Source organism: Phoenix dactylifera, chromosome 1 (genome assembly GCF_051530095.1).
Source record: "Phoenix dactylifera cultivar Ajwa chromosome 1, Ajwa_hap1_PhDact_Kaust_v1.1, whole genome shotgun sequence".
Classification (NCBI taxonomy): domain Eukaryota; kingdom Viridiplantae; phylum Streptophyta; class Magnoliopsida; order Arecales; family Arecaceae; genus Phoenix; species Phoenix dactylifera.
Window position 1 is genome coordinate 44043371 of NC_143190.1, and position 12168 is coordinate 44055538.

The 12168-nt window shown below is 39.9% G+C and overlaps 2 protein-coding genes across 3 annotated transcripts; one reads left to right on the forward strand and one right to left on the reverse strand.

The window, feature by feature from the left end:
* Nucleotides 1-1622: 1622 nt before the first annotated feature.
* Nucleotides 1623-7743, reverse strand: LOC103713962 (uncharacterized). Of its 2 annotated transcripts, XR_605132.6 has the most exons (4): nucleotides 6902-7714; nucleotides 6728-6791; nucleotides 6541-6619; nucleotides 1623-2082 (listed from the first exon to the last, which is right to left on the reverse strand). XR_605132.6 is itself a non-coding variant. In XM_008801028.6 (3 exons), exons 1-2 carry the CDS (start codon nucleotides 7574-7576, stop codon nucleotides 6729-6731), a joined length of 738 nt encoding a protein of 245 aa, XP_008799250.1. In that variant the 5' UTR covers nucleotides 7577-7743; the 3' UTR covers nucleotides 6453-6619; nucleotide 6728. The 2 variants fall into 2 exon arrangements, 1 of the variants encoding a protein (XP_008799250.1); XM_008801028.6 differs by lacking the exon at nucleotides 1623-2082 and having other exon boundaries at nucleotides 6453-6619; nucleotides 6902-7743.
* Nucleotides 7744-10487: 2744 nt separating this feature from the next.
* Nucleotides 10488-11897, forward strand: LOC103713963 (uncharacterized). The gene is made up of 2 exons (XM_008801029.6): nucleotides 10488-11385; nucleotides 11505-11897. The coding sequence occupies exons 1-2, from the start codon at nucleotides 10624-10626 to the stop codon at nucleotides 11568-11570; spliced, it is 828 nt and encodes a 275-aa protein (XP_008799251.2). The 5' UTR covers nucleotides 10488-10623; the 3' UTR covers nucleotides 11571-11897.
* The last annotated feature ends 271 nt before the right edge of the window (nucleotides 11898-12168 follow it).

The window sequence follows — 12168 nt, forward strand, 5'->3', positions numbered from 1 at the left end:
ACTCACATGAGTCAGAACTGAACGTAAAACAGGTGTGGAGATGAACAAACAAGTCCAGTTAAACACCAAGTATTAGCAAATTAATTTGTTGCATACTGATTCCCACATCCTCTACTTTGCTCCACTTGCTGATTTTGAGATCAAAAGAGCAGATTGGGACACCTTATGCTGCAATTCAGATTGTTAGTTGATGACAGAACAGTAGTGCTATACTGCTATCTCAGCTTGACCACACTACCTAACATGCAAAAGAAATGGCTGAGAAATTACCCAGCTCCCCAACTCCAAACAATCAGAAAGCCACATCTCTCCTCTTTACGTTTCCAGAGTTCCTTATTTTCTGATAAATGTACTGAGACAATTATCAATATACCCAATCTATTGGCCTCTATTTTTCATACTCGCAGAGAGAGAGAGAGAGAGGTGGGGGCTAAGGACAAGGAATGCAGTGTGTCTAATCTTTAATTATCCACATAAACAAGCTAAAAGCAGCACCAAGCATGGGTCCAACAAAAGAATGAGTGGTATGTTCATCCATATACTGATTACTGAGTGAATACTTTTGAAGGCAGAGTAAAAATGGTTTGCAAGTCGGCAATTGCCCTTGAGACTTTAACCATTCCAAGTCCGGCTATGTGAATTAGAGTACTAAAAATCAAGGAAAGGGAAATCAATTTCAAATGTAATAAGCCAGATCACTAGGATAAAAATAAATAGAGGTTCCAGGTTTGGAACTTGACACATAACTGGAAATGGTAACAAGGTAAACCTAGTTTGTGGTTCGGAGCCAACCCTGAATGAGAACAATGTCAATGGCCTTTGAAGCAACAAAATAAAAATAATGTGATTCGGTCTAAGCATGTTGGGTGAGCAGAAAAAAAAAGTTTCATGAACAGGAAACCAAAGTTTAATGCATGAAGGTGCTATTCTGGAACGCAGGTGATATATGACCCCGCAAAAAGAGGAAGGACATGAAATTCTAGCAATTATATAAAAGAATTAATTGCATTGGTAGAGACAAGATAATGAGCTAACACATTCAAGCTAATGTGTTTGATCAGATGGCTAAGGTTCTAGGAGCTTTAATGGTTTCTTGCATAACCTGGACCAAAAAACAGATACATGGAGCTTCAAACCTGGCTCACAACAATCTTTGATAAGTGTGCCCATTTTGTTCTGGAATCAATTTCTTCACAATCTATTGATTTCTAGACCACAAAAAGGAGGCTCATGCTGATAACCTTGAGCCAGGCGTAAAACTTAATTTGTCAGAAGCCTCAGTTTACAACTTTTCTCCATCTTTACCTTGTCCCCTACAGAAAAGCATGCAAATGGTCGACCTCTCGGCCTTGCTCAGTCTATGCAAGAAATTCAAAGGCCACCAGCAAGATCAGGCTAAGACCAGTTAAGGGCAAAGGGGTTGTTGTATACTAGTTCTTTGCAATTCCAAACAATTAACTATTCACCCTTGCACCTGCACTTAGCATCTATTGTCACAGAATCATATATTGGCACCATGCTTGCTTAATTTTCATTCTCCTTCACTAGAGATGGATTCGTCACAAAGCAGAACTTGGAAGATAAGCAAAGTAAAAACCTCTGAATAGCAAACTTGTATGATATTTTATCATGAAAAAATTGCAGAATATATTGAATAGAATTTCATGGTATGATACATCATAGGATTTCAATGATAATACGGTTTGCACAGATATGTCAATCCAGGGGAACATTAGAAAGTTGGCTTTAATTGCTTATACCAGAGGTTCACCACATACAGCTGATTGGGGCTTCACTTTCATCATGAACCAGTTCATTCTACAAGCACAAACATGTGAGCAATCATAGCTTTACTTCTGGTTTACTTCAGAACAAGTTCACTGCATTTCATATCTTCCTGCTTTGGTTCATATAAACAGCATCCCACCAAAGTTGAGACCCTTTTTGTTACTTGGAAATATGTGATTATGGTTACAGAAACACCAGGAGTTTGCAACTTGTTACAGGGGTGATCAATCTCAGGAGACCTTTTTTTATTTCATTGCGCTGTTTCCACTATGAGAGGAGCACAGATAATTGGAACTGTAATTTTTCAAAGATTCACAAATAGATGAGAGACAGACACACAAGCTTCCTTGTTTCTTAAAAGTATTTGAACATACTTCTTTTCCAGCAAAACTGCTTCTAGGTACATCACTCCAGGTCATCAAAGAAAGGATTAACTTGAAACATAAGAAATAGACAAAGGCATTGGCCACGGCATTGTAAAATTGTATACATTGAACGATGAATATTTTAAGTGCACAGATTTCATGTGTCATGAACAATGATTTTTAGTAATTATCATATATTATTTGCAAGAAAAATAAGAAGACAATAATGCAGTTTCCCTATATATGTGTCAAGTTGTTCTAACATTGATGCAATTGTGTATCTCGACACAAAATGTGTCTTTGCATTACTCTGAAAAATATCATGTCAGCTTTTAGAATTATGATTTATAAGTGTGTGGCCTAATTAGAAGTAATGAATTGACAGTTCCCAACAACTATCATATTGTTTAACAGTTTTGTAGAGATTGTTCTTGGATGCACAAGAAAGTTACAGTAATTTTATTCATATGTGAAACCAAGATTCTATGCTTTGGCCAAACTGATCATTTCATCCAAAACAGGTCAGTTTCGGCCAAGAATCAACCAAACCGACTTTTACTTGGTCAATTTTGGCAATTTCAGTCAATTTCAGCTAAAACTGGCTAGTTTTAGTCCACCTGTAGTATCTCCAACTTATTTCGGCCAAAACTGACTAAAGCTAGCCATGCATGGATTTTTACATCTATTTTGGTATTTATGATTATATTGGGTTCATTTCTTTATTTGTTTAAGTACATAAGGCATATATTGTTAATTCTCGATGGTTTTTTTTTATTTTTCTTGAGCTAAAAAATGGGATAGAGTAACAAATTTTAAATCTTGACAAGCGAAAGCCTCTAAGAAAAGCCTTGTACAATACTTTCAAAAGACTAATGTGAATTAGTATATATAGGAAATTTTTCAAAAAGATATTTTTATGTACAATTACATGCATTTAACTAAATAGCCATTCAGCCACAAAAATAATAACAAAACACCCAAATTCAATATATTCGTGAGTTCTACTAAAAATGAAATATAATGAAGTTCAGAACAGTTGAAACTCAAGAAGTAAATTACACAGACACATACATTCATAGTGCAAATTCCTTTCACTTATGTTCAAAATTAATTTCAGCCTAAAATTATCAAAACTACAGAAACAAAGAACCTATATAATAACTATAGTTCAAATTTTATGTAATGACATTTCTTTTCTTTTTTATTTTCCTTTTTTTTTTTCATTTTTTGAATTTTTCTTGATTGTTTAAAATTCTGACACTTGGAGCATAATTTTTGAAACAGTTGAATTGCCAAAACTGAAACTCCACCTCAAAGTTTGAAATCAAAACAAAAAACAGAGTTTCAAACCTTGGACGAAAATAATATGGTCAAATATAACTTATTTAGTTTACTTTTTTTTCGTAAAATGGAGAACAATCGGTAGTAAAATTTAATGGATAAGATGAATTTCTTACCAAGACATCTAAGACGTGTGGAGGGACTTTGAGTAATCGATGATGAGTTTCATAATTTTAACATGTCAATGCATATCAAGAAAGTATGCTTATTAGAAGAGACAAAAAACTTTTCTTGGCTTTTCAAACCCTATATCATTTCAATTTTTTTCTGGATGTGATTGCAAATTTAAGTTACATATTTACTTTTTACTTGAATGATATTTCATTATTTCAGTTTATATCTAGATGTAAGGGATTTTCTATCCAAATGAAATGTGCCTGCTTGCTAGTAATTGTTTGTGGACCATTTCATGCATTTCATTCAAACAGAAGGCACAAATATCCTATAGGTTTTGAAAAATTGGTCAAGAGGGAAAAGATAAAATAGAAGATCCTCTAGGTCAATGAATAAAGTGTAATAAATGGAAAAACAAAATCTATATGTCTATAGTTAACGAGCAAACTAAATTACTAAAGAGATTTTCTCACAATGCAGACATTAGAAGTACTTCCAGTTATAATATGTTAGTTGATCAAAATTCAATATGAGCACAAGAAAGTACAAACATGCAGCTGAATCAACATTAAGCTTGTTGCCACTTGTTAAATGTAACCCAAGTGAGCCATTGGTGGATTGGCCAGTCAGTAGGCATTGGTGCAATTAACTGAAAATAGTACATCATTACCTGTTACAATGCCAAAGTTCACCTTATGTAATCATCCAGATTATCTCTATCCTTCGCTCTAGTAAACTTCTAACAGTTACCTATACCTAAAATCAAAAAGTAACATAGCCAACAACAAATGAGCGTTGATAACATTATTTTATTGACATACATTTATTACAGTCCTCAATGACTTGCAATATTTGGTGACATTTATGGTTGACAATTCCCATCATTTTGTTGCACTACTTCCTATCTAGGCACCATTCACCAATGTGTCCCGATGGTAGAATGCATGTTATGCGATACTGGCACGTATCTCCTCTCTTTTTTTGCAGAACCCTCAGACACAAAGCCTCACAATGAAGGAAAAACATCTTGAGGAGCTTCCAGGACTCAAATAGTGTTGCTAGACCTGAGAACAACTAAGATGTATCCCTTGAACACAGAGTTAATTCTCCCAATCTTTTGGTAGCAACTAAGGTGGATGGTCCAAATTCAAATATGTTTACCATACTCTAATGCTATTATTCATCAGAAGAATTGAATACTAACCCACTAGAACTAAGAATTAATCTTGTAAATGTTCCACATCTTACTAGACTACTACATCATGGGACAAGCAACAACCTGGTTGGCAAACTTCTTGAAAAGCTTTTACTTGTAAACTATATAAAGTCATCAGTACAGATCTCATGAATCAAGATGCGCTCACATCAAAGAGGAAAAATTACCTGCTATTATACTAAAAGAAGGCACTCAAAAAATAATAATACAACTGTTGGAAGATAGCAGTACTGATTTGCAATATATTACACTAAAATCAAGAATGATAAGGTGAGCTGTGGCAACTGAATAGCAAAAAGATAAGAATTTACAGGTATGAACTCTTCCTAGAGAAACTCCTGAAGAGCAGACTTAAAAGGTAAACTTTAGTATCATGGACTGACAATTGGAAAAAAATTCAATACACTCTGCAAGAGATGCACGTATTTCACAAACATTAAAATCAACAATATCAAAAGCTGATACTATGCTTGACTTGCATATACATATGCATAAAAATTATGAAATACAACCCTCTGAGTTCAAGTGCATTGCCACTTCAAAGTAGAAAACAAAGTACAGGCATGAAAATTAACAAACTAACATTATGCAATGTGCAAAGCAGGTCTAACAAGTTCCGTGAATTGCTAAAAACTGATTTGGTACCATTATGCACCAGAACCTAACTGTAGAAACCACTTTGATGCTCTCAAAAATTAGAGCATCAGTATGAAAAAAAGAACAAATAACTTTCGAATTTTACGTCAAAGAAATGCAAAAGCTGCAACTTTATGACAAAAAACTGACGAATACTTGATTCAATATATACAAACATATATATATATATATATATATATATATATATATATATATATATATAAGAATACTTAAATTTTAAATATTACAAGACCTAAAATGGTAAATACATGCATAGCAATGTATATTTTTTTAAACTCATATAAAAGCAATTTATGCATGGTAATTTTGAGCGAAGACTAACAAATAAAACTTGCATCAAGAGAAAGAATGCAAAAGTAAAAACACCGTTGCTTCATTCTCTACTTACCAGGTTCTTCTGGAGCAATATCATTAGCTCATAAAGCTATATCAAATGAAGCTCTCATATAACTTCATATGCAGTAATGGTCAATAAACCATCATTTTTGCAATACTAACCAGCTTCATTTTTTAACAAACATGATAACGGACAAGCAAGAAACTCATATTAAAATAATTTCTTCCTAGAACAATAGATACTACAGACATCCATATGGAGCTAACCAACTAGATTTCTGGAGCATCCGTCAACTGCGCAAATCTCTATAGATAGGAAAGAGGCAGACCATAACCACGTCCTACTACTGGAGATTTCCTTCAGGAAGTTCTTTCCACCGTTTATTCTGAATCAAGACAAATCCATCAACATAGCAATTTAAATTTATTTTCAAAACCACTTTGCCTGCAGATAGGCTTAAACTTTTAAAGCCATTTTCCCTCCCAAGTGGCTCTAAATTTACTTTTCTCTCTATACAGGTAGGCCAGAAGTTAGGTTTATTTTGACATAAAAGTTTCTAAAAATTCAAGAAATAGAGATCAAAAGAATACAGGTGATAGACAATGATGCAAGAAACACGATCTTGGAGGCTAAATGAAAATTCAACAAAACCAAAAAGCATTAGGCATTTTTATTCAATTTCACAATTTGCATATCAATACTCAATGATATGTTAAGATTACATGTATAGTCAGCATCTGCAATCCCTGAGAACTCTCTTGCAATAAAAACTCGCCATTAAGCAATATTGCCCTCTTAGCTCTGCAAATGCAAAAAAAAAAGCCTTTTATTTATTTTTCAGTTAAAATTCCTACCGACATAAAAGGAAGAAAAATCAAAGAAATAACCAAAATAAGCAGAGATGATCACCTTAAGCATCAACTTTGTATAAGTCTGGTGTTATCTCGGACAACCACAAGCCAGGGAAAATTGACTGCGGAAAAGATCACAAAGAAGATAAATTTAAGGATTCATAACATTGGGATCAATCAACAAGAGATAAAAGAAGAGGAAAAAGACTCTTTTTCCAAGAAATCCTCTTACATCAAGTTGCTTCTGCACGATCTTGGCCCTCTTTTTGGGCCTCCGAGGGGGCTTCTTCCCCTTCATCACGAGGAAATCCTCTTCAACCTCCTCACGAGTGAGCGAAATCGAGAACTTCTGCCTCTCACCCTTCTCCAAAACCTCTGATCTCGGTCCGAGCGATTTCACCAGGCCACTCCTCTCCAGCTGCACGGGAGAAGGCGAGCAAGAAGAAGAGAAATTGTTCCGTCCTCGTCCGATCTCCACCGAAGCGACGCAGGCCCCCCTCCGCGACCTCAGATTCCAAGGCCTCGCCGCCGCCGGAGAGGACTCCTCCGTCTTCTCTCCCCCTCCCGCCTCCCTGTCCTTGGGGTCCTGGATCCGAGGTGGATTCCGCTTCGATCCCTCCATCTCGGGCGAAGACGAAAGGGGAGAGGACCGCTTCCTCATCACCCGCGGCTCTTCCCGGTTCGCGATCGCCAGCGACCCGGCAATCTCGCCATTGGCTCCGGCGGGAAGCTTCATGCACCGGAGGAGCCGCTGGTTCCCCCAGCTGAGGGTCGGGAAGGAGAAATTATGGAGGCGGGATTGGGAGAGACTGCGAGAAGGAGACGGAGATGGAGACTCCAGCTTCGCTGCCGCGGGCTCGTCAGGCCTCTGGTGGATCTCCTCCGCCGCCGCCGCTGCCATTACCATCCGAGATGGATCGAGAGATTCCTCCGGGTCTTTCTTGGCTTCGTCGCAGGGAAAGACGAAGAAGAGAAGGGGAAGAACGGAAGGAGGGAGGGAAAGAAATCGAAGCCGACGAGAGAGAGGAAGGTGTGACTAAATATAACGTTGGAACCTGGAATTGGACTCAAGATACGCTTTGAATACATCGTGCATTTAAGTTGCTACAAGGGAGTAGATCGTCCGTCCGTTTTTCCTACCAAGGCATTTCTTCCATCCGATTCCTTTTCGTTTTGTCCCGCTTTGCCGTCCCTTTTTGCTGTAGGCCAACGGATTTGATGAGCTTACGTTTCCCGTGGGCCCTAGCGATCATTGTCAATTGTAGCCGCATGATTACGTTAAATCTCCATTAATCTAGCCGTTCCGGGTGCCCGATCTGGAGACCTATGCTGGATTTGTACATGGTGTATTGGTGTTCAATAAAACAACGGACTAGATATTTGAAGGGCGGGGGATCGGGGAACCGCCGGTGAGGCGATTGTCAAATTTCTTCTCTCCCTGAGGGCGTTGACCGGGGGAAATACTTTGCTGAGAAGACGGTTATTATGGGGAGGGCAATGATTGGTAAATAGATTTTTTTATCTTAGCTGTATTTTTTTTTTGTTATAGCTGTAAGTTTTTTTCGCTAGTAGAAGTTTGTTACAGCTGGGCTTAAGGTAATTTTTTCTCGCTCTCTCTCTCTCTCCTTCATCTTCTAATATGTAACAGTAGTCTATGTCAACCTAGCATGAACACTATCCTCAGCATCAAAAAAAAAAGACGACATATAGATAAGATGGCAGAGTCAGATTCAGTCCAAAAAACCTCTCCCGAATTGTGAGCAGCAAAGGAGGTGACCTAGTTTGCAGCCCTATTCGCCTTTCGAAATGCATGGGCAAGCTCAATCGAACAACAACCTGCCACTAGCTTCTAGATGTCCCTAAGTATGGGATGGGTAACTCCCTAGCACCCGACATCATAAATCTACTTGATCACTATAGAAGAGTCTTCCTCCAGAAATGATGGTTTAACTGGAATTAATTGAAATACATAGGAAATTGGAAATAATTTCTGGACGTGACATGCACTTGAATAGGAGTATAGCTCATGCTCATTCTTTGTATTGTTATATGGAGTCAGAAGACGATTGCGACTATCGATTGGATTGTGGCTAAAAATTCAAAGGCCTTGTTTAGAATGTTCAGCAGCACTCCAAAGTAAGAACGGGCTTAGATCCTCAAGTGACCGGCTCTTCCCCCATCAGAATTTCAACGAGGAAGAGATAAGTATGTTCAAATATTCCATTGTAAGTCTACATAAGATTCTTCAAGCTTAAATGCATGCTTTGATTTTGAAAAATATGAGTTATATGGTCAGCCTGCCATCACTGGTTCCAATATTGATAAAAAACTGTAGTTATAGGTTGACAGTAAGGCATAATAATATTTCAAACTGATAAAATAGATTTGAATTCGATCATAAGATGTATGGTTCCAACCCGTGACCACTGTGTGATATTGGAGCAACCTGAACCAAGATTTTCACATTGCATGTTATTCATTCCAAAAACTTTTGCATCCTTAAATATCTATCATATCACCTATCTGAAAAATCGATGGTTGTGACTCATATCCCCGAGGCCCACAACCTTTACTTGCAACATAGGCAAGAGATTCGTCTTCTAATTCTAAGACTAAAGAACTTGCACTTCCTTTCTAACGTCCAATAGAAATTACAGCACAAGGGCTATCCTCTAGCGAGTTGGAGCAATAAGATTCTCCTTGACACCTTCTCAAGAATGCAGAGAGGAGAATGTGAAGATGGAAAAGCCCAAAAGTTTTAAAATTGCACCTCCTGAAGATTCTCAAAGTAGCAGTCTGGATAAACCAACTCTTCTTCTCAAAGATATTTTTGATATCCCAGAAGCCTCTTTATTCTTGAACCCCAACCTCTGACAAAATACTCAACCAACAATTTGTTATAAGATAAAGCTTCCATAATCATGTCGCAATGGTAGAAACTCTACACTCCTATGAGGATTTCTATCATCGCAGTTACAACCCCATAGTAACTCAACTCAAGATAAGGGATTTGATGGTTCAAAGATTAAGGAATAGAATCACAATTAATATTGTTAACTCGAGTGGGCGGCACGAGAAAAAAATAAATAAAAAAATAATAGAATAAAGTAACAAGATGTCTAATCAAGATTTTCATACTTAAATGGCCAATGGCAAGAGACCTTTAAAGGTCATATAACACATTGCTTTCTGTGTGTGTTTTTTTCTTTCCTTAGATGGCAATAGTATATATTCAATAAAATCTGAAAATAAAATGTAGTTGGGGGCTGCGGACAGCATTACTTTCTGTTTTTGAGATAAATGTAGTCTATTTTTTTCAAAATAAATCACGTAGCGGCTATCCAGCTTTGCACGGTCCTTTGCGGGCAAAGTACCCGGAGCAACCTTCTCGGGGGTGAAGGCTCATCATAATGTGATATAGCCATGTTCCATTGCCATGTCACACGAGCAGCACGTGATAGGAGCTGTCCTTTCAAACCGGGGCGAGGGAAGCCGAGGACCAAAGCGCCACACCGGCGCGCTCAACATTCGGATGGCTTACGGTGCTGGCCCACGATGTACGGCATATCATTCTCTAGTCAAACCTAAATAAACACGAAAACAAACCCCCAAAAAATAGCCCATGCACGTTACGCTGCAACGCCAGGACGACAAGGCTAGGGAAAGGCCTGGGTTTCATTTGGGGTCTACGTCTAGGTCCCCGACTTCTCTAGCACGAGGGTCCATTATTTTATAGATTCTCTAAAATGCCCCTCCCCGTCCTCAAGAAACAGGACGTTAGAGCTCTCCGCTTATGTTCTCTTCCCCGTTCTTTCGTTCTCTTTCGCCCACCGGCGGTTTTCTCAACCTCGTCTGCTTCTCGTCTTCGATCTCTCACCTCTAGAAGGCCGGATCCGGACACTTCCAGGTTGGCCGGTGCATGGTATTCCCGCGGTGTAGGGGCCACTAGATTCCATGGCGACGGCGGCGGGCGAGCGCGAGAAGCCCCAGTCTTCCAACCCCCTCGACAATTTCTCCTTCCCGATCTTGAAGAGATGGGGCAACCAGCGGATGCTCCGCTGCGCCAACGTCAACCGCAAGGGTGAGATCATCGAGGGCGATCGGAGGCCTTCGCTTCCGGCTGCGGCCAGCGAACGAAGAGCTCTTCCAGACGGAGCGCGGATCCGGGTGCCGGTGGAGGACTCGGAGGACGGCGATGGCGGCAGCGACGACGGAGGGCTGGAGGAGCTGAGGGCGAAACTGATGGGCCATCTCCGCGAGGCGGCGGACTGGATAAAGATCGGGGCGTTGCCGCCTCTCTTGGGACGAAAGGCGGAGGGGGACGTGCCCGTGCCCGTGCCGGTGCAGGCGCCGGCGCCGGCGCCGGCTAGGGAGATGGAGGCGGGGTTGGCACCGGAACCGGAACCCTCGTCGTCTGCGGCGGAGGCAGAGAGACCGTGGAATCTAAGAACGAGGAGGGCGGCATGCAAGGGCCCGATCGGGACCGGAGGGCGGCAACCAAGCTCTAGCACTGCTCCGGCGGCGGCAGCAGCGGAGAGAGGTGGTCGGGAGAGGACGGTCCGGCTGAGATCGGAGAGCGCGGGGAAGAGAGAGCGGCCTAAGCTCTCGGTCGCGCTCACGCCGGAGGAGATCGAGGAGGACATCTACGCCGTGACGGGATCCAGGCCTCGCCGGCGGCCAAAGAAGAGACCTAGGATCGTACAGAAGCAGTTGGATGTAAGTGGTTTTTTTTTTTGAAAATTTCTCAATTCGTTTTATTATTATTTTTATATAGAAAATACTTTATTATATTATTAATTTATTATTATTTAAAATGGCGGTTGTTCTTTCGGCAGTCGCTCTTCCCCGGCCTGTGGCTATCGGAGATCACCGCCGACTTGTACAAGGTTCCTGATGATTAGCCCAAGGACGGTGGCGCGGTTATGTACACCTCCGGTTAGGAAACCCTCCTCCCCGCCCACTTCTTCCTCTCAAATGCGGTTATGTTCACCTCCGGTTAGCAAATATAAATAAAACCCCCTTCTCGCCCAGTCCTCTCTCTCTCTCTCTCTCTCTCTCTCTCTCTCTCTCTCTCTGGGGTTCTTAGAGAGGGATGTATTGGATTTGGTACGTTGGTGTTAGCTCAGAAAACTGAAAAGTATCTATCTAGTTGATGTTCCTTTATATTGCGTTTTGAATTAAACAACATTACATGGGTTTGGATGTAAAATTATTTCATGCAGAGCTTAGTAGAGTTTGTTTTTGATATGGCTTATATTTATCTTGGTGGTTGAAACTGTCGTGGTGGAACGTTATTAGAGTCAAAAAGAGGGGTGAAAGGTTTTTATCGCAGTTGGAATCTCGCTAGAGGAGAGTATACGTCAGTCAAAACTTTATTATCTCAATTGACATAAATTAATATCAGGTCAGACCAGTTGATATAGCGTATGAAAGTAATTCTTTTTTATGATATCCCTTTTAGCACCCCAAATAGTAGATAATCTCAATTTTTTACTATAT

What these genes read in the sequence shown, in the direction of transcription:
- LOC103713962 (XM_008801028.6), bottom strand. Translation starts at nt 7,576, where the DNA reads ATGGTAATGGCAGCGGCGGCGGCGGAGGAGATCCACCAGAGGCCTGAC. An exon ending in TCGTGCAGAAGCAACTTGAT is followed by an intron (nt 6,792 to 6,901) that starts GTAAGAGGATTT and finishes TCTTTTCCGCAG; the next exon opens with TCAATTTTCCCTGGCTTGTG.
- LOC103713963 (XM_008801029.6), top strand. Translation starts at nt 10,624, where the DNA reads ATGGCGACGGCGGCGGGCGAGCGCGAGAAGCCCCAGTCTTCCAACCCC. An exon ending in TCGTACAGAAGCAGTTGGAT is followed by an intron (nt 11,386 to 11,504) that starts GTAAGTGGTTTT and finishes TTCTTTCGGCAG; the next exon opens with TCGCTCTTCCCCGGCCTGTG.